The sequence below is a fragment of the Macaca nemestrina genome, chromosome 1, assembly GCF_043159975.1.
Source record: "Macaca nemestrina isolate mMacNem1 chromosome 1, mMacNem.hap1, whole genome shotgun sequence".
Taxonomy (NCBI): Eukaryota; Metazoa; Chordata; class Mammalia; order Primates; family Cercopithecidae; genus Macaca; species Macaca nemestrina.
In genome coordinates, this window is record NC_092125.1 from 187,302,378 (window position 1) to 187,322,616 (window position 20,239).

Consider the following 20,239-nt stretch of genomic DNA (forward strand, 5'->3'; position numbering starts at 1 on the left):
TGAAGGAGAGCAGTTAAGCTGTTGTAATAGACCAGATGAAAGGTGATGTGGACTACATTCGTGTGTAAAAGCATAGGGAATTAACACTTTCATTCAGCAGGTACATTGAGGACATACAATGTACAAAGAATTATACTAGATTCTTGATGTCAAGATTCAGTTATTCTGTAAATAAAAATAAAAAGAGACCCTGGGGCGGAAGTTTTGGTATACTCCAAGATCTTAGACTTGTTCTTTTTCTTTGAGATGGGGTCTCACTCTGTCACCCAGGCTGGAGTGCAGTGGCATGATACCAGCTCACTGCCACCTCTATCTTCTGGGCTCAAGCAATTCTCCCACCTCAGCCTCCCAAGAAGCTGGGACCACAGGTGTGCCCCACAACACCTGGCTAATTTTCTCTGTATTTTTGGTAGAGACGGGAGTTTCCCATGTTGCCCAGGCTGGTCTCAAACTCCTGGGCTTAAGCAATGTCCCCCACCTCGACCTCCAAAGATTACAGGGATTACAAGTTTGAGTTTGACTTGTTCTTGATTGGACAGAGATGCCACTGACAGGATAAAAATAACAACCAACATTTAGTGAGCTTATTATGGCTGGGCATTATTTTAAACAGATTATAAGCATGATCTTCCCAACAATATCATGAGTTAATTACTGTTATCTCCATTTTATTTTATTTTTGAGACAGAGTCTTGCTCTGTCGCCCAGGCTGGAGTGCAATGGCGCCATCTCAGCTCACTGCAATCTCTACCTCCTGAGTTCAAGCGATTCTTGTGCCTCAGCCTCCCACGTAGCTGGGATTACAGGCATGCATCATTACACCTGGCTAATTTTTGTATTTTCAGTAGAGACGGGGTTTCACCATGTTGGTCAGGCTGGTATCAAACTCCTGACCTCAAGTGATCTGCCCGCCTTGGCCTCCCAAAGTGCTGGGATTACAGGTGTGAGCCATTGCATCCCACCTATTTTTTATTTTTTGAGGCAGGGTCTTGCTCTGTCACCCAGGCTGGAGTGCAGTGGTCTAAGCACAGCTCGCTGCAGCCTCAACCTCCTGGGCTCCAGCCATCCTCCCACCTTAGCTTCCCAAGTAGCTGTGACCACAGGTGCACACCATCACACTCTGCTAATTTTTGTTTTGAGATGGGTTCTCACTCTATCACTTGGGCTCAAGTACAGTGGTGTAAGCATAGCTCACTGTAGCCTCGAACTCCCAAGCTTAAGCGATCCTCTTGTCTTAGACTCCCAAAGTGCTGGGATTACAAAGTGTGAGCCACTGTGCGTGGCCTCCATTTTTTTCCAGTTGAAGAAACAAAGGCTTAAAGAGGCTTAAATAATTTGTCCAAGGATTCACATTTAACTAAATAGTTAGAATTTCACCCAGATTTTTCCTACTCTAGAGGCCAAACCCTTTAGACACTATACTATAACAGCTCTTAGAACTAGAGAAGTTGGCAAGAGCAGGTTGTTTTTAAGATATATTGACTTTTGGCTGGGTGCAGTGGCTCACGCCTGTAATCCCAGCACTTTGGGAGGCCGAGGCAGGCGGGTCACGAGGTCAGGAGATCGAGACCATCCTGGCTAACACAGTGAAACCCTGTCTCTACTAAAAATACAAAAAATCAGCCGGGCGTGGTGGTGCGCGCCTGTAGTCCCAGCTACCCAGGAGGCTGAGGCGGGAGAATAGCATGAACCCGGGAGGCGGAGCTTGCAGTGAGCCGAGATCGCGCCACTGCAGCCTGGGCGACAAAGCGACACTCCGTCTCAAAAAAAAAAAAAAAAGGTATATTGACTTTAGAGACATGAATTGTTTCTCTTCTTCATAGGAAAGTACTAATTCAGGATATAGCAGTAGCCCAAAGGATGGTAGTGGTTAATCTGGAAGAATGGGAAGGGAATTCAGGAAAGACTTAATAAAGGGCATGTGATACTTGAAAGATGAGTAGTTGATATAGTGAAAGTGGCAATGACATTCCTATTAGAACAGCATGACAAAGGACATTCCTGTTGGAAAGAACAGCATGACAAAGGTACAGGGGCAGAAAGCAGCATGTTAGGTAAACGAAAAAGTAGTTAAGTGTGGCTGAAATGTAGGAGGCAAAGCAGGGAGCTGATACTAGCAGGGCAGATTATGAAAGACCTTTTATCACACATATTCAGTAGGTGCTTTTCAATGCAAAATGGTTCATTTTGCTGGGGCAGAAGTGAACTGATCAGCTCCTAAAAAGCATGTCAAACTCATTTAGCATGTCAGCTTGTTTTGTGGGATGATCTCACCCTGGCCCCTGAAATTCCAGCTTCCAACTGAGTGGCTGAAGATAAGTGGACTAGAGTTTGGAACAGATCTAGATTAGCTTCTAGAGGCTCCATTTGTCAAGTGAGAAGTCTACCCTTCCATTTTCCTTTCCAGTAGAATAAATAATGCTTGGAACCCTCTTGAGTGGGAGGGGGAGGGGAGGAAAAGTAAACTTTTGTTTTGATTTTTGTAGCCCTCCCAGGCCCAATACTTCAAAGCATCCTACCTCTGCTCAATATATATTACTTGGAGAGGATTGAGGAAACTGCCCTCAAGAAAGGTGAGTATCTTTCTGTCTCTTTCTCAGTCAATGATTATGAGCAAGGCACCATAATGTTCTTCAGGTAAATATTACACCTGATACCTGCTAGAACTTCATGCTTTTTTTTTTTTTTTTTTATACGGAGTCTTGCTTTGTTGCCCAGGGTGGAGTGCAGTGGTGCAATCTTGGCTCATGGCAAGCTCCGCCTCCCGGGTTCACACCATTCTCCTGCCTCAGTAGTAGTAGCTGGGACTACAGGCGCCTACCACCACGCCCGGCTAATTTTTTTTGTATTTTTAGTAGGGACGGAGTTTCAACGTGTTAGCCAGGACAGTCTCAATCTCCTGACCTCGTGATCCACCTTCCTTGGCCTCCCAAAGTGTTGGGATTACAGGCTTGAGCCACCGCACCTGGCCTTAGAACTTCATGCTTTTCAAAAAGTACCTTCACACCTATTTTTCTTCCTCATTCCTCAGTGTCCTGTGAAACACAAAGCCAAGTATATGATCTTTATTATACTGATAAAAGTGAGACACAGGCACACCACAATTAATAGCAAAGCCAGAACAACCCAGATCTTCCGAATCTTAGTTTCTCTATTTTACCAAGCTTCCTCCGCTCATTAGACACATCTGTTAACAGCTAACATTGAACCCTAATGTGTCAAGCACTGTCCTAGGCACTTTACCTAGAAAAACTCATTTACTCTAATCCTTTCAACAACCCTATGAAATAGCTGTTTTTTGTTTTGTTTTGTTTTGTTTTGTTTTTTGAGACGGAGTCTCACGCCGTTGCCCAGGCTGGAGTGCAGTGGCGCGATCTCGGCTCACTGCAAGCTCCGCCTCCCGGGTTCCCGCCATTCTCCTGCCTCAGCCTCCTGAGTAGCTGGGACTAGAGGCGCCCGCCACCGCGCCCGGCTAATTTTTTTTTTTTTCTATTTTTAGTAGAGACGGGGTTTCACTGTGGTCTCGATCTCCTGACCTTGTGATCCGCCCGCCTCGGCCTCCCAAAGTGCTGGGATTACAGGCTTGAGCCACCGCGCCCGGCCTGAAATAGCTGTTATTAACATTTTACAGATGAGGAAACTGAACCACAGAGAAATTAAGTAACTTGCCCAAAGTCACATAGCTGGAGTGTAGTTTGCTGATATTCACACCCAGGCAATCTGTCTTTAGAGCCAATGTTCTTAATCACTCTGCCATATTGCTCCTGTGAACCCGGAGGACAACATTAAAGGTTGATGTACTTATGGTGGCCAGCAAGCAGCCAAGTGTGATATTTCTCCTTACAGGCCTCTCCACTCAGGCCATCTGGCGCCGACTCTGGGATGAACTGATGAAGACACGGCCTTCCAGTTTGGAAGTAAGTTATCAGGTAGAACACTAGCCTGATTTTGCATGGTAAAAGCAGGAATAGCACACAAACACAAGCTGGGTACTGGTAAAGTGCAGAGGCAGTGATGGAATGGATGTGGGAGGAGGGCTCTGATGGCTTGTCACAAGGTTTTGGTCCATTTGGCATTTGTCACTGAATTGCTTGCTCACCATATTTGCAGGGGACACAAAACAGGGAAAGTTAGTGATCACAATGGATGGCAGAGCCAGGATTCCTAGAGTTCTTGATGCAGTGGTCAAATCTAACAAAATGAAATTTAATAGAATACACCAATACTTCAATGAGTTTTAAAAGTTCCAATTGCATGGCCTCAGGATGTGGGATAAAGTAGTCTGCTTAGTAACAGCTTGTATAAAAAAGATTAAGGGAGTTTAGTCAACAATATGTTGAAGCCACTCATAATGACTATACCTTGAGCTGTGTGAACTAGTGTAAATATAGTATAGGCTGAAGGACAAGGTGGACAACAGTCAACAGTCCTGCCTAGCTCTGCAATGGTCAGGCTACCCATGGAGTATGGAGAAAGAAGTCAAAGCCACATTATGTGAGTCAGATTGGGAAGACTGGAGATGTTTTTCCTGAAAAAGAGAAGACTTGGGAAACATGACCCATCTTGAAATATATGAATGGCTGTCACATGAAGGAGGGATTAATAGACTTGTTCTGGATGGAAGCTAATGGAAAATACATTTTTGCTAACCTGAAGTTTATGTAAAGCTTAAACCCTGAGCTTATGAAACAAGCTAATTCTAGAGGTAATAAACTTCCCATCACTAAGTTCAAATGGAGTCTGGATAACTCCTTGACACACGGGTGTTCTGCAGGGGATTCAGCATTGTAAAAGGGGTTGCACAAGATGACTTTTAGGGCTCCTTTTAGCCCTGGGATTCTATTATTCACTGATACAGATATAAATCACTGGAGCTCTCATTTAAGCAGAGCTTCTTTTACTCCCCCATAACTAGGTGACGGGGTAGATTTAATTCAATAAACATTTACTGAAACTTAACCAGGTACCAGATCTTGGAAGAATAGATGCAGCCTCTAATCTTTTTTTTTTTTTTTTTTTTTTTTTTTTGAGACAGAGTCTCGCTCTGTCGCCCAAGCTGGAGTGTAGTGGCCGGATCTCAGCTCACTGCAAGCTCCGCCTCCCAGGTTTACGCCATTCTCCTGCCTCAGCCTCCCGAGTAGCTGGGACTACAGGCGCCTGCCACCTCGCCCGGCTAGTTTTTTGTATTTTTTAGTAGAGACGGGGTTTCACCGTGTTAGCCAGGATGGTCTTGATCTCCTGACCTCGTGATCCGCCCGTCTCGGCCTCCCAAAGTGCTGGGATTACAGGCTTGAGCCACCGCGCCCGGCCGCCTCTAATCTTAAAGACCTACCAGTTGTTTTGTTTTGTTTGAGACAGAGTTTCACTCTTGTCGCCCAGGCTGGAGTGCAATGGCTCAATGCAACCTCTGCCTCCCGGGTTCAAGCAATTCTCCTGGCTTAGCCTCTCGAGTAGCTGGGATTACAGGCATGTGCCACCACACCCAGCTAATTTTTTTGTATTTTTAATAGAGACAGGGTTTTTCCATGTTGGTCAGCTGATCTCGAACTCCTGACCTCAGGTGATCTGCTCGCCTTGGCTTCCAAAAGTGCTGGGATTACAGGCATGAGCCACCGTGCCCGGCAAGGACCTACCAGTTTAATAGGGAAATCTACAAATAGATCACATATGATAGGATAAGTGGTGTAACACAGGATAGTAAGGAGGTTGAGAGAGAACAAGAAAGTCTCTTCTAGGAAGTAGTATTTGAACTGGGCCTTCTATGGTGAATGAGGCCAAATAACAGGTGGAAAAAAAGCTAATGTCAGGAATTGGAGATTTAATTTCTGGGGATGCACTGGGTTCAGTAACATTGAGCCCCATCTCCTTCAGCTTATTCACTTCCAAATCTGGACTGCAACCCTTGAAGTTCAGAATGAGGACACCAGGCCTTATGAGGAAGAGAAGCAGACTCAAGAATATTAGAAAAGAGTAACTGCTTTTTGCTATCTTTAAGGAAACATCAGATTCACTTTGTTCCAGTATTTCACAAGCAGTATAGTTGACCAGCAGGTGATAAAGATTATATTTTTCTCTTGGAGAAAGCTTTCTGGAAAAGAATGTTTATTATCCTGTCTTCTTGGCTCAAAGCATTTCAGAGCATTTAGAGGCCCCAGGCTTGGTGGCCCAACAGTCAGTTAGGCAGAGGTCCTAACTTGGAGCATATCTGTTCCAGAGGGTGTCTTCCGCTTCCCACTTTTGCATGACAATAGCCTTCAGCTCATAGTCACAAACACTTATTCAGCACCTGCTCAGTTCCATGTATTATGCTAGGTTCCAGGGATACAATCAATGGTGAGCAAGATAAATATAGATATAGAATGCTTATAAAGCAATAATATTTCAAACTGTGTAGTCCTGGGGTATATAAAGAGATCTGTGAGGTCAGGCATGGTGGCTCACACCTGTAATCTTAGCACTTTGGGAGGCTGAGGCAGGTGGATTGCTTGAACCCAGGAGCTCAAGGCCAGCCTGGGCAACATGGCAAGACCTCATCTCTACTAAAAATACAAAGAATTGGCTGGGCATGGTGGTGCATGCCTGTAGTCCCAGATACTCGGGAGGCTAAGGTAGGAGGATCACTTGAGCCTGGGAAGTCGAGGCTGCAGTGAGCCAAGATCGCACCACTGTACTCCAGCCTGGGCAACAGGAGAGAGACCCTGTCTCAAAAAACTAACAAACAAAAAAAGAGGTCTGCATAATAGAATAGATACTCTGGAGAAAAAGCAATGAATAAATTAAGATTTACACAATAAATTATTCTCTAGCAATTGGTTAGCCATTTGGAAAAAGTTAAGTTAGAGCCTCAATTTATAGTATACTTTAATGACTTCAGTATAAAGAATAGGCACAGTGGCTCACGCCTATAATCCCAGCACTTTAAGAGGCCAAGGCAGGCGGATCATGAGGTCAGGAGTTCAAGACCAGCCTGGCCAAAATGGTGAAACCCCATCTCTACTGAAAATACAAAAATTAGCTGGGAATGTGGCATGTGCCTTTAGTCCCAGCTACTCAAGAGGCTGAGGCAGGAGAATTGCTTGAACCCAGGAGGCGGAGGTTGCAGTGAGCCAAGATTGTGCCATTGCATTCCAGCCTGGGTGACAAGAGCGAAACTCTCTCTCAAAAAAAAAAAAAAAAAAAAAAAAGATTTCGTTGTAAAAAGTAAAAGCTCAAGAGTTGGGTACAGTGGCTCACATTTATAATCCCAGCTACGGCAGAGGCTGAGGTGAGAGGAACAGCTTGAGCCTAGGAGTTGCAGGCATGTGATCATGCCACTACACTCCAGCCTGGGTGACAGCACGAAACCATGCCTCTTAAAAAAAAAAAAAGGCCAGGTGCAGTGGCTCACACCTGTAATCCCAGCACTTTGGGAGGCCAAGGTGGGTGGATTGCTTGAGCTCACAAGTTTGGGACCAACCTGGGCAACGTGGAGAAACCCCATCTCTACAAAAAAATAGAAAAATTATCCTGGTGTGGTAGTGTGCACCTGTAGTCCCAGCTACTCAGGAGGCTGAGGTGGGAGGGAGCCCAGGAGGCAGAGGATGCAGTGAGCTGAGATCACACCATCGCACTCCAGCCTGGGCAATAGAGCCAGACCTTGACTCAAAAACAACAAAAAATCAGTTTCAACACCAAAGAAGAGAAAAAAATAAAAATTTAAAAAATAAAAATAATAAAACCAACAGGCCAGATGTGGTGGCTCACACCTGTAATCCCAGCACTTTGGGAGGCCAAGGTGGGCAGATCACTTGAGGTCAGGAGTTGAGACCAGCCTGGCCAACATGGTGAAACCCCATCTCTACTAAAAATACAAAACTTAGGCCGAGCACCGTGGCTCATACCTGTAATCCCAGTACTTTGGGAGGCCAAGGTGAGCAGGTCACTTGAGGGTCAGGAGTTGAGACGAGCCTGGCCCACATGGTGAAACCCTGTCTCTACTGAAAATCAGGTGTGGTGGTGCATGCCTGTAATCCCAGCTACTCTGGGATTACTACTTGGGGGGCTGAGGCAGTAGAATTGCTTGAACCCAGGTGGCAGAGGTTGTAATGAGCTGAGATTTTACCACTGCACTCCAGCCTGGGTGACACAGTGAGACTCTGACTCAAAAAAATAAAGATAAAAAATAAAAATACAAAAATTAGCTGGACGCGGTGGTGCATACCTGTAATCTAAACTCCTTGGGAGGCTGAGGCATGAGAATCACTTGAACCCAGGAGGCAGAGGTTGCAGTGAGACTAGATTGCTCCATTGCACTCCAGCCTGGGTGACAGAGTGAGACTCTGTCTCCAAAAATAATAAAACCAATAAACAAAAAAAAGTAAAAGTAAAATCAGGCCGGGTGTGATGGCTCACACCTGCAATCCCAGAAAAACTTTGGGAGGCCAAGGTGGTCAGATCGCTTGAGTCCAGGAGTTCAAGAACAGCCTGGGCAACATGACAAAACCTTGTTTCTACAAAAAATACAAAAGTTAGCTGGGTGTGCTGGTGTACGCCTCTAGTCCCAGCTATTCGGGAGGCTGAGGCAGGAGGATCAACTGAGCGTCAGAGGTCGGTCAAGGCTGCAGTGAGCAATGATCATGACACTGCACTCCAGTGTCATAACCCTGTCTCAAAAAAAAAAAAGAGCACAACTAAAAATATAATAAAAGTGACCATCCTAATCTCAGGATGGAGAGAGTACTAATTTTGTTTTGTTTTGTTTTGAGATGAAGTCTCGCTCTGTTGCCAGGCTGGAGTGCAGTGGTGCGATCTCAGCTCACTGCAACCTCTGCCTCCTGGGTTCAAGTTATTCTCCTGCCTCAGCCTCCCTAGTAGTAGCTGGGACTACAGGTACGCGCCACCACACCCAGCTAGTTTTTGCATTTTTAGTAGAGACGAGGTTTCACCATGTTGGCCAGGATGGTCTCCATCTCTTGACCTCGTGATCCACCGGCCTCGGCCTCCCAAAGTGCTGGGATTACAGGCGTGAGCCACCGTGCCCAGCCAAGAGTGCTAATTATTAAATGTACAGAACCAAGAGAGAAAATACAGACATATTTAACCACATAAAATATTAACACTATCTTCAGGACTTTGTATTAATTAAATTTAAAAAAAATGCCAACATCATAACCAAATTTTAAAAGGTAAATACACTATGAAAGAACATTTGCAACAATATTTGCAAAACAAAGGGACACAAAATGGAAAAAGACAAATATCCCAGTAAAATGAGTAAGGATTTGGACACATCACGAAATATACAAAAATCCCCAGTAAAGTGAAAAATGTTAAGTCTCATGATAAAACTGAGAAAGTAAAATCTCACCGCTTAGTTTAGTAACGTCTTGTTTTGATTTGGTTTTCATTGCAAAGGAAATGCCTAGGTTTGGCCATGGGTGGGTGAAATTTGCATTTTAATATGCTGTTGGTGGTAACAGAAATTGTTGTAACTTTCTTGGTAGGCAATGTGGTAATATTTGTTCAGACTTTAAAATATTTAGGCTGGCTGGGTATGGTGGCTCTTACCTGTAATTCCAGACTTTAGAACACCAAGGCAAGAGGATCACTTGAGCCCACGAATTCGAGACCAGTCTGGGCAACACAGGGAGACCCCATCCCTGCAATAATTTTTTTTTTTTTTTTTTAAGACAGAGTCTCTCTCTGTCTCCCAGGCTGGAGTGCAGTGGTATGATCTTGGCTCACTGCAACCTTTGCCTCACAGGTTCAAGTGATTCTCCTGCCTCAGCCTCCAAAGTAGCTGAGATTACAGGCGCCCATCACTAGGCCTGGCTACTTTTTGTATTTTTAGTAGAGACGAGGTTTCACCACATTGGCCAGGCTGGTCTCGAACTCCTGACCTCAAGTGATCCCCTGGCCCTGGCCTCCCAAAGTACTGGGATTACAGGTATAAGCCACTGTGGCCAGCCTGCAATAATTTTTAAAAATTAGCTGGGCTTGTTGGCATGTACCTCCCAGCTAACTGGGAAGCTGAGGAGCCCAGGAGGTTGAGGCTGCAGTGAACTATAATAGCACCACTGCACTCCAGCCTGGCTGGCAGAGACCCTCTCCTCCCCAGAAAATTTATGCTGGGCATGATGGTGGCTTACACCTGTAATCCCAGCACTTTGGGAGGCCAAGGCAGGTAGATCACCTGAGGTCAGGAGTTCAAGACCAGCCTGGCCAATATGGTAAAACCCCGTCTCTACTAAAAATACAAAACTTAGCCGGGCGTGGTGGCACATGCCTGTAGTTCCAGCTACTCAAGAGGCTAAGGCAGGAGAATCACTTGAGCCTGGGACGTGGAGGTTGCAGTGAGCCAAGATGGCACCATTGCACTCCAGCCTGGGCGACAGAAAAAGACTCCATCTCAAAAAAAAAAACCTGCTGGAGCAACATAGTGAGACCTCATCTCTACAGAAAAAAATTAAAAATTAGCTGTGCATAGTGGCATGCGTCTATAGTCCCTGCTACTTAGGAGGCTGAGGCAGGAAAATTGCATGAGACCCGGAGTTCAAGGCTACAGTGAGCTATGATCTCACCACTGCACTGTAGCCCTGGGTGATGGGGCAAGACCCTGTCTCTTAAAAAAAATAATTTGGCTAGAAGTTCTGCTTCTTAGAATTTATAGTATATAAAAATTGAGATACTCATGAAGATTTATTTCCAGATGTATATTACAGAAGAGTTCAATATAAAAAAGCTAGAGGCCGGGCGCGGTGGCTCAAGCCTGTAATCCCAGCACTTTGGGAGGCCGAGACGGGCGGATCACGAGGTCAGGAGATCAAGACCATCCTAGCTAACATGGTGAAACCCCGTCTCTACTAAAAAAATACAAAAAAACTAGCCAGGCGAGGTGGCGGGCGCCTGTAGTCCCAGCTACTCCGGAGGCTGAGGCAGGAGAATGGCGTGAACCCGGGAGGCGGAGCTTGCAGTGAGCTGAGATCCGGCCACTGCACTCCAGCCTGGGCGACACAGCAAGACTCCGTCTCAAAAAAAAAAAAAAAAAGGCCGGGCGCGGTGGCTCAAGCCTGTAATCCCAGCACTTTGGGAGGCCGAGACGGGCGGATCACGAGGTCAGGAGATCGAGACCATCCTGGCTAACACGGTGAAACCCCGTCTCTACTAAAAAATACAAAAAAAAACTAGCCGGGCGAGGTGGCGGGTGCCTGTAGTCCCAGCTACTCGGGAGGCTGAGGCAGGAGAATGGCGTGAACCCGGGAGGCGGAGCTTGCAGTGAGCCGAGATCTGGCCATTGCACTCCAGCCTGGGTGACACAGCAAGACTCCGTCTCAAAAAAAAAAAAAAAAAAAAAAAAAAAAAAAAAAAAAGCTAGAAACAGGGTCAGGCACCGTGGCTCACACCTGTAATCCCAGCACTTTGGGAGGCCAAGGCGGGCAGATCACTTGAGGTCAGGAGTTCAAGACCAGCCTGGCCAGCATGGCAAAACCCCATCTCTACCAAAAATACAAAAATTAGCCAGGCATGGTGGCACATGCCTGTAATCCCAGCTTGGGAGGCTGGGGCAGAATAGCTTGAACCTGGGAGATGGAGGTTGCAGTGAGCCGAGATCATGCCACTGTACTCCAGCCTGGGCAACAGAACGAGAATGTCTAAAAAAAAAAAAAAAACCAATACCTAGAAACAGGCCAGGCGTGGTGGCTTTATGCCTGTAATCTCAACACTTTGGGAGGCCAAGGCAGGCAGATCAACTGAGCTCAGGAGTTTGAGACCAGCCTGGCCAACATGGCGAAACCCTGTCTACTAAAAAATACCAAAAAATTAGCTGGACATGGTGGTATGCACCTGTAGTCCCAGCTACTGGAAGGCTGAGGCATGAGAATTGCTTGAACCCGGGAGGCAGAGGTTGCAATGAGCTAATATCCTGCCACTGCACTCCAGCCCAGGTCAGGGTGACAGAAAAACTGTCTCAAAAAAAAAAAAAAAAAAAGCTAGAAACAATGGAAATATTCAATACAGCGAGTATTATTACATATGGTACACATTTTCAAAAGAAAATATTCTAAAAACATTTGAATACATGGTATGTTTTAAAAGCCCAGCATTTGAAACTGTTCAGAATTGTCTCAATGTTGTAAAAACAAATACATGTAGCTACTCTCATACACATAAATACTCCAGAGTTAGTTTACATTTTTTTTTTTTTTTTTTTTGAGACGGAGTCTCGCTCTGTCACCCGGGCTGGAGTGCAGTGGCCGGATCTCAGCTCACTGCAAGCTCCGCCTCCTGGGTTTACGCCATTCTCCTGCCTCAGCCTCCCGAGTAGCTGGGACTACAGGCGCCCGCCACTTCGCCCAGCTAGTTTTTTGTATTTTTTTAGTAGAGACGGGGTTTCACCATGTTAGCCAGGATGGTCTCGATCTCCTGACCTCATGATCCGCCCGCCTCGGCCTCCCAAAGTGCTGGGATTACAGGCTTGAGCCACCGCGCCCGGCTAGTTTACACTTTTTTTGAGACGGTCTCACTCCAGTTGCCCAGGCTGGAGTACAGTGGCACGATCTTGGCTCACTGCAGCCTCAACCTCCCAGGCTCAGGCAATCCTCCCACCTCAGCCTCCCAAGCAGCTGGATTACAGGCGTGCACCACCATGCCCGGCTAAACTTTTCCTATTTTTAGTAGAGATAGGGTTTTGTCACGTTGCCCAGGCTGGTCTCAAACTCATGGACTCAAGCAATCTGCCTGCCTTGGCATCCCCAAGTGCTGGGATTACATGCATGAGTCACCATGCCTGGTCCATGATTTTTCATTTGCTTCTCTATCCACACACAATATTTCTGGTATCAGCAAAACAATGAACAACATATAGTTTGTGAATATTGTTAGCTCTAACAAGTTAGCACAAGATGTTTAGCCCCCCCCTAGTTTGTACACACACTTCCTCTTCCCCTGCCAGCCCATTGAGGATGGGCCAAAGATTGTATTGGGGCAAATGTCACTTCACTTCATTGATCATGCCTCATTTCCCTTACCCTCACAGAAAACAAAGTACTAAATCACTTTGCATCGTGATAGCATACGAGTCCATAAAATGAGTGGTTTGGACTAGATCTCAAGCATCTCTCAGCTTCGAATTTTAGCATAGATTCTTCTTAAGAGTGGTGATGAAATAAAACTTAGTGATCTTCTGTCTGCTCGTACGTACGTTAGTTTGTGAGAAAGAAGCCACTGAGAGCTGTCGTAACTTTACTCATTTAACTGTCACAAAAATGCTATGATGTCAGTACATAGTGATCTTCCACTTTATAGATGATGAAACTAAGGCAGAAAGAGGTGAAATGACTTGCCTAAGTTACAGTTAGTGAATGGCGGACCCAGATTCAAGTTGAAGCAGCCTGCTTCTGGAGTGCATGTTCCTGATCACTGTGTCATGCTGCTCACTGCAGTTGTGTCTGGAGTGTTCCGAATATTCTGTCTCCCATTGGTTTCATCAACCGTTAACATGTCTGAAAAAGTCCAGTATTTACTTATCTAACATACATTTCCCCTGTGCCTCTTATAGCCAGAAACAGCCACAATATCTTGGCTCACCATCTTTGTCCATATTTTAGGCTGGATATTGTAATAACCATCTGACTAGCTCACTTGTAAAGCTGAAGCCTTGCTAAGGTTACCTGCAAGTGTTTTTCAATACTGGGTGTGGGCAGCAAATCTGTAGGAAAAGTGCTAGTGTGAGGTAGGACCAAAGGATACCTTCTTTGCCTTCACTCAAAGCTGAGCAGAGATTTGGTTGCCAGGTAGTTTTTCCTGCCCTCAGTGTCCTGCTGCTGATGAGCAAGGCCTTTCTGTGTTGCTGCTATGCAGTTATTTCAAGCAGGAAGTCATTCCTAATTATTACCACAGTAAGTGGAGTCTGGGGAAATAGCTAAGGCAACAGGAATGACACTTTTGCTTGAGGACAGCAGAGGCCTAGTTCCTTCTGAGAACCTCAAATAGGAACTGAGGGTCACTCCAGTATGGAGGAATGCATGGAGGCAGGGTAAGGACCAAAGAAATGTTTTAGTCTTGGGGAACCTCAGGCCCCCACAGCCTTGGCTTTAGTCTGAATGAGCACCATGCTTAACAGGCTCTGCCTCCATTTCATATCCCGTCCAGGTTAATAGCAGTGGCAGCAGCAGTAACATTTTTTATATTTTACAGATTACAAAGTGCTTTAATTTGTACTACTTCATTTTGATCTTCACAACAATCCTGTGAAGCAGGTTATCCACATTTTGCAGATGAGGGAAGAGGTTCAGAGAAATCCAGAGGATACTGAAAGAGCTGGGACCTGACTTTCTACTGCCCCCAAGATGACTTAGGGATCATCTTAAATTAGAAACTTTAGGGTCTGGTACCTGTCTTTGTCTCGGTGTGCCCTTCTGGATTAGGTAGCAGTAATTCCTAACCTCTGATGTACATCAGAATCATCTGGGATGGTTCAAACAATAAAAATATCTGGACCTTACCTCAGATGTAACACAGAATCACCAAGTCTGGGTGTCTGGTATGTGAATTTTGGGGAAGAAAAGCTCCAAGGGAATTCTGATGTGCACCAAAGGCTGAGAATCACTTGCATTCAGAGTTATATTAAACATATCAGAATAGTCTGATGAATCGCTTCTTGGCCTTTTGGCTAAGATCAGGTGCAGAATAGTCTGATGAGATTTCCTATCCATCAAAGCAAATAACTGTTGCCTTGGAAGAAATAAATCAAGATATGATTCCTGCTTTCTAAGAATTTCTAATGTGGCTGGGATAAGACATGTACACAGGTAAAGGGACTCAACACCATGAGACAACACACCAGCATCTTAGTCTTGAGTAGTCACAGTGTCAGAGGAGTCCCAACAAGAGACAGTCTCAAATGACATGTTTCTAAGTCCTTTCAGGAAGTCTAGTTCAGCAATGGAGACATTTCTGGTAGATGTAGGAAAGGACATAGGCAGGTTTGGGTCCATGGGGTGACCAGTTTGGCTAGAGCAAAGCATTCTCATAAGCAAGATGTGGGAAATAAAGCTTCTCAGGCAGAGGGTAGAAGGGCAGTAGGTAGACATTGGGTGTTTTAATGCAGTATGATGTTATTAGTGTTTTACAGCACTACTTTGGGGACAGGGAGAGTAATCAGGAAGTTAGTGGTCAGGTGTGAAGTGATAAGGGGCTGTTGGTGGTAAGAATTAAAAGTTGGGATAAGGGGCTGGGTGTGGTGGCTCATGCCTACAATCCCAGCACTTTGGGAGGCCAAGGTAGGCGGAACACTTGAGGTCTAGAGTTCAAGACCAGCCTGGCCAATATGGTGAAACCCCATCTCTACTAAAAAAAAATACAAAAATTAGCCGGATGTGGTGGGCGCCTGTAATCCCAGTTTCTCCAGAGGCTGAGGCACAAGAATCACTTGAACCTGGGAGGCAGAAGTTGCAGTGAGCTGAGATCATACCACTGCACTCCAGCCTGGGCTACAAAGTGAGATTCTATCTTTAAAAAAAAAAAAAAAAAGAAAAGAAAAAAAAATTGGGGTAAGGTTCTAGAAACAAACATGGAAGAACTTATGGGGTGTTTCAGTGGAGGCACTATAATAAAAGCAGGGTCTTTGGAACCAGATTTCCTGGGTTCAAATAACCCAACCACTTACCTGTGTGACCACAGGTGATAACCTCTTTGTGCCTCAGTTTTACCTGTGAATTAGGGCTAATAATAATACATACCTCAGAGATGTGAAGATTAAATGAATTTGTAGAGTGTTGCCTGACTCAGTAAATAGTTTGCTATTGGAGGAGGAGGAAATTTGGACAGTTTCATGGATATATCATGGCTGTCTGGCATGTTTTCTTCTTTTCAGAGTGTGACATGCTGGCGAGCCAAGTTTATGGAGGCCTTTTTTTCCCATGTTCTACGTGGGACCATTGATGTGTCTTCTGACAGGCGTCTTTGTGATCAGCGGTTCTCGCCTCTTCTGCACAGCTCCCGCCATGTCCGACAGCTCACCATCTGTAACATGCTGCAGGGTGCAACCGAGCTGGTGGCTGAGCCCAATCGCAGGGTTCTGGAGACCTTGGCCAGCTCCCTGCACACACTCAAGTTCCGCCACCTGCTGTTCTCTGATGTGGCTGCTCAGCAGTCACTTCGGCAGCTGTTGCATCAGCTCATTCACCATGGGGCTGTCAGTCAAGTGTCGCTATACTCCTGGCCTGTGCCTGAGTCAGCCCTTTTCATCCTTATTCTCACCATGAGTGCTGGCTTCTGGCAACCAGGGCCTGGTGGCCCACCCTGCCGCCTCTGTGGAGAGGCCTCCCGAGGCCGGGCCCCATCCCGAGATGAAGGGTCCCTCTTATTGGGCTCACGTCGGCCCCGCCGGGATGCTGCTGAGCGATGTGCTGCAGCCCTGATGGCCAGCCGGCGTAAGAGTGAAGCCAAGCAGATGCCCAGAGCTGCACCTGCCACTCGGGTAACACGCCGGAGCACACAGGAGAGCCTGACAGCAGGCGGAACAGACCTTAAGAGGGAGCTGCACCCCCCAGCCACCTCCCATGAGGCTCCTGGCACCAAGCGGCCACCTTCTGCTCTAGCAGCCACTTCCTCTGCCTCTTCTTCTACATCCTCATACAAACGGGCACCAGCTAGCTCAGCCCCACAGCCTAAGCCCCTAAAGCGTTTCAAGCGAGCTGCAGGGAAGAAGGGTGCTCGCACTCGTCAGGGGCCTGGTGCAGAGTCTGAAGACCTGTATGACTTTGTTTTTATTGTGGCTGGCGAGAAGGAGGATGGTGAAGAGATGGAGATTGGGGAAGTGGCTTGTGGAGCTTTGGATGGATCAGATCCCAGCTGCCTGGGGCTTCCAGCACTGGAAGCTTCACAAAGATTCCGCAGCATCTCCACCTTGGAGCTATTCACAGTTCCACTCTCCACAGAGGCAGCCCTGACACTATGCCACCTGCTGAGCTCCTGGGTGTCACTGGAGAGCCTCACACTCTCCTACAATGGTGAGCACCCTGGAGTGGCAGGGATTGGGCTTGGATTGCCTAGCAAGCACTAGCTGTGTGCCTAATTCTGGGGAGGTGGGAGGGGCAAATTGGGGGTATGATCAGGAGGTTAGAGAGGAAGACTTGTATGCCTCACAGCAGGGGAGACTGTCAGTGCTAGAAGAGAGGAACATAAAGTCTATACACTTGATTAGTTGTTGAAAGCAGGGGTTCCTGAGGGGCAATGAGACAAGCCAGCTGGAATCTGAAGAATGAATACATTTTAGATATGCAAGGCAATCCAAGGGCAGGTGGGAGCAGTATAGTATATGCATGCCCAGGCAGGGCTACAGTTTGACCTCACCAGTCATATTAGAGCAGCTGTCCAGACAAGGTGTGGGACACAATTTCTTATCAGACCAACAACCTGCAAAGCAATCCTCAGTCCTCATTTCCCTCCTGCTTGTGCCCAGCTAGCTAAACCTCAACTCTGGCTAAATCCAGCAATCTGCCTAGGTTGCTGAGCACTGCTAGAGAAAAATCATACAACTGTGCAAATCAGTGCTACTATACACTCATGATCATTAACCTCATATGAACCTTCACTGTGCTTGCAACATCAGCTCCCATTCCTACCACTTCCAAACCCTCCTTTTCCCTTCTCAGGGATGACCTCACCTACTTCACCAAGAAAATATAAGCCATCACACATGAGTTTCTTCAGCTTGCTAAGCAGCCTATAAACTCTCCATCTGCACTCATCCTTCTCCACCAGAATGGAAGAGACCACCATCCTTTCTAAGGCTAATTCTCTCACCTGTGCTCTAGATGCATAGAGCTTCACAATGAAGTATATAAAAATTATCAGTTTGAGAAACAAGCATCCTACCTTCTTAGGGAAGCTTGTTTCTCAAACTAATTTTTATATACTGCTTAGTATGTGTCTGGCATATTTTAAGTATTCTTGATAATTTGATCTAACAATTTAATCTTTACAACGCTATGAGAGCAAGTGACTTCCTCAGGATAACCTAGCAATTATAGAGCTAGGATTCAAACCCAGGCAACCAGACTGCAGATCCATGCTTTCAAACAACTATTTATACTATCTTTCTCCTTTCCACTGTCTCTCTTCTACCAGCATCTTAACAGGTCTCCACCAAAAACTGCTACCACCACCTCTGTCTGTGCCATATTAATAAACTGTTAACTATCATCTCCTATTCTTCACAACCTTAGTTATCTGTACTGTTTCCACTTCTCTTACCCACAGCCCCTTCCAGCCTCTTATACCCCTACCACTGCACTGGCAAGGACTTATGTCTCCAAGGTCCTCCTTGTTACTAGATTCAATGTATACTTTTCAGTAACTTTTCTTGGCAGGATTTATTGCTATTAATCTTCATTTTTTTTTTTTTTTCACTATCTTAAAAAATGTTTTATTGGCCGGGCACAGTGGCTCATGCCTGTAATCCCAGCACTTTGGAAGGTCAAGGTAGGTGGATCACGAGGTCAGGAGTTCAAGACCAGCCTGACCAAGATGGTGAAACCCCGTCTCTACTAAAAATACAAAAATTAGCCAGGCGTGGTGGTGGGTGCCTGTAATCCCAGCTACTCAGGAGGCTGAGGTTGCAGTGACTGGAGATCGTGCCACTGTACTTTAACCTGGGCAACAGAACGAGACTCCATCTCAAAAAAAAAAGTTTTCTCCTCCTGTCTGCTTATTCAGAATTCCTCAGAGCTTTCCCACTTTATGCACCCTTCTTGGACAATTTCATCCATTCCTGTGGTTTCAAAGGCCAACTATGCTAAAGATTCCCCATTATGTGACATTACCCCAGATCTTTCTCTTGACCTTCCAGACCCATTTATCCAGCTAATAGACATGACCACTTCATAACCCACAACATGCCCCCCCAACTCATTACATCTACTTGAATGCACCTTCACACTATACCGATCCTTCTGTTCTCAATGACATTGGTTTACTCACTTGCCCAAAGAAACCTGTATTGTCTTACTCCACACATTTGCTCATGAGGCCCTATCTTTCCGTTTTCCTTTTTGAGACACTCTTGCTGTCACCCAGGCTGGAGTGCAGTGGTGCAATCTCAGCTCACTGGAACCTCTACCTTCTGGGTTCCAGTGATTCTCGTGCCTCAACCTCCCAAGTACCTGGAATTACAGGCATGTACCACCACACTGGGCTAGTTTTTATATTTTTAGTAAGGACAGGGTTTCCCCAGCCAGGCTGGTCTTGAACTCCTGGCCTCAAGTGATCCACCAACCTCAGCCTCCTTCACTGCTGAGATTATAGTCATGAGCCACTACGCCCAGCCCTATCTTTACAATTTGTTAAATACATTTATTTATCTCCACATCCTTAATTCAAGCTACCATTATTCCCTACCTGAACTAATTTCAGCAGTTCCTCCGGACTCCTTACTCATACCATACAAATCCATTATCCGCGCTGCAGCCCAAGCATCCTTTGAAAAATGCAGTCTTGATTCTTTCAAAAATCAGTCAAAAATGACCCTGTCATTCATTCACACAAACAGCTTTCAATGGCTTCCCCTCACCATATTGCTTAATTTTACTTAGGGGTCATTCATGTTCTCACTCCTGGTTACTTTTTTTTTTTTTTTTTTTTTAAAGACGGAGTCTCGCTCTGTCACCCAGGCTGGAGTGCGGTGGCCGGATCTCAGCTCACTGCAAGCTCTGCCTCCTGGGTTCACACCATTCTCCTGCCTCAGCCTCCCGAGTAGCTGGGACTACAGGCGCCCGCCACCTCGCCCGGCTAGTTTTTTGTATTTTTTAGTAGAGACGGGGTTTCATCGTGTTAGCCAGGATGGTCTCGATCTCCTGACCTCGTGATCCGCCCGTCTCAGCCTCCCAAAGTGCTGGGATTACAGGCGTGAGCCACCGCGCCCGGCCACTCCTGGTTACTTCTATGGTTGTATCTTTTTTTTTTTTTTTTTTTTTGACATGGAATCTCACTCTTGTCACTCAGGCTGGAATGCAATGGTGTAATCTTGGCTCACTGCAACCTCCACCTCTCAGGTCCAAGCAATTCTATTGCCTTAGTAGCTGGGATTACAGGCACACGCCACTATACCCAGCTAATTTTTGTATTTTTAGTAGAGACAGGGTTTTACCATGTTGGCCAGACTGGTCTTGGGCTCCTGACCTCAGGTGATCTGCCTACCTCAGCCTCCCAAAGTGCTGGTAATATATAGGTATGAGCCACCACACCTGGCCTATAGTTG

General features: G+C 46.0%; 1 protein-coding gene across 1 annotated transcript in view; it reads left to right on the top strand.

Annotated features, from left to right (window-relative positions):
* The window catches only part of LOC105494960 (leucine rich repeat containing 41), a 28,001-nt gene that overhangs the window by 3,004 nt on the left and 4,758 nt on the right, over positions 1-20,239 (top strand). Inside the window, exons 2-4 of the mRNA XM_011764047.2 lie at positions 2,487-2,573; positions 3,847-3,917; positions 15,854-16,991. Coding sequence (XP_011762349.1) covers positions 2,487-2,573; positions 3,847-3,917; positions 15,854-16,991 — 1,296 coding nt within the window. The remainder of the gene's footprint in view (positions 1-2,486; positions 2,574-3,846; positions 3,918-15,853; positions 16,992-20,239) is intronic.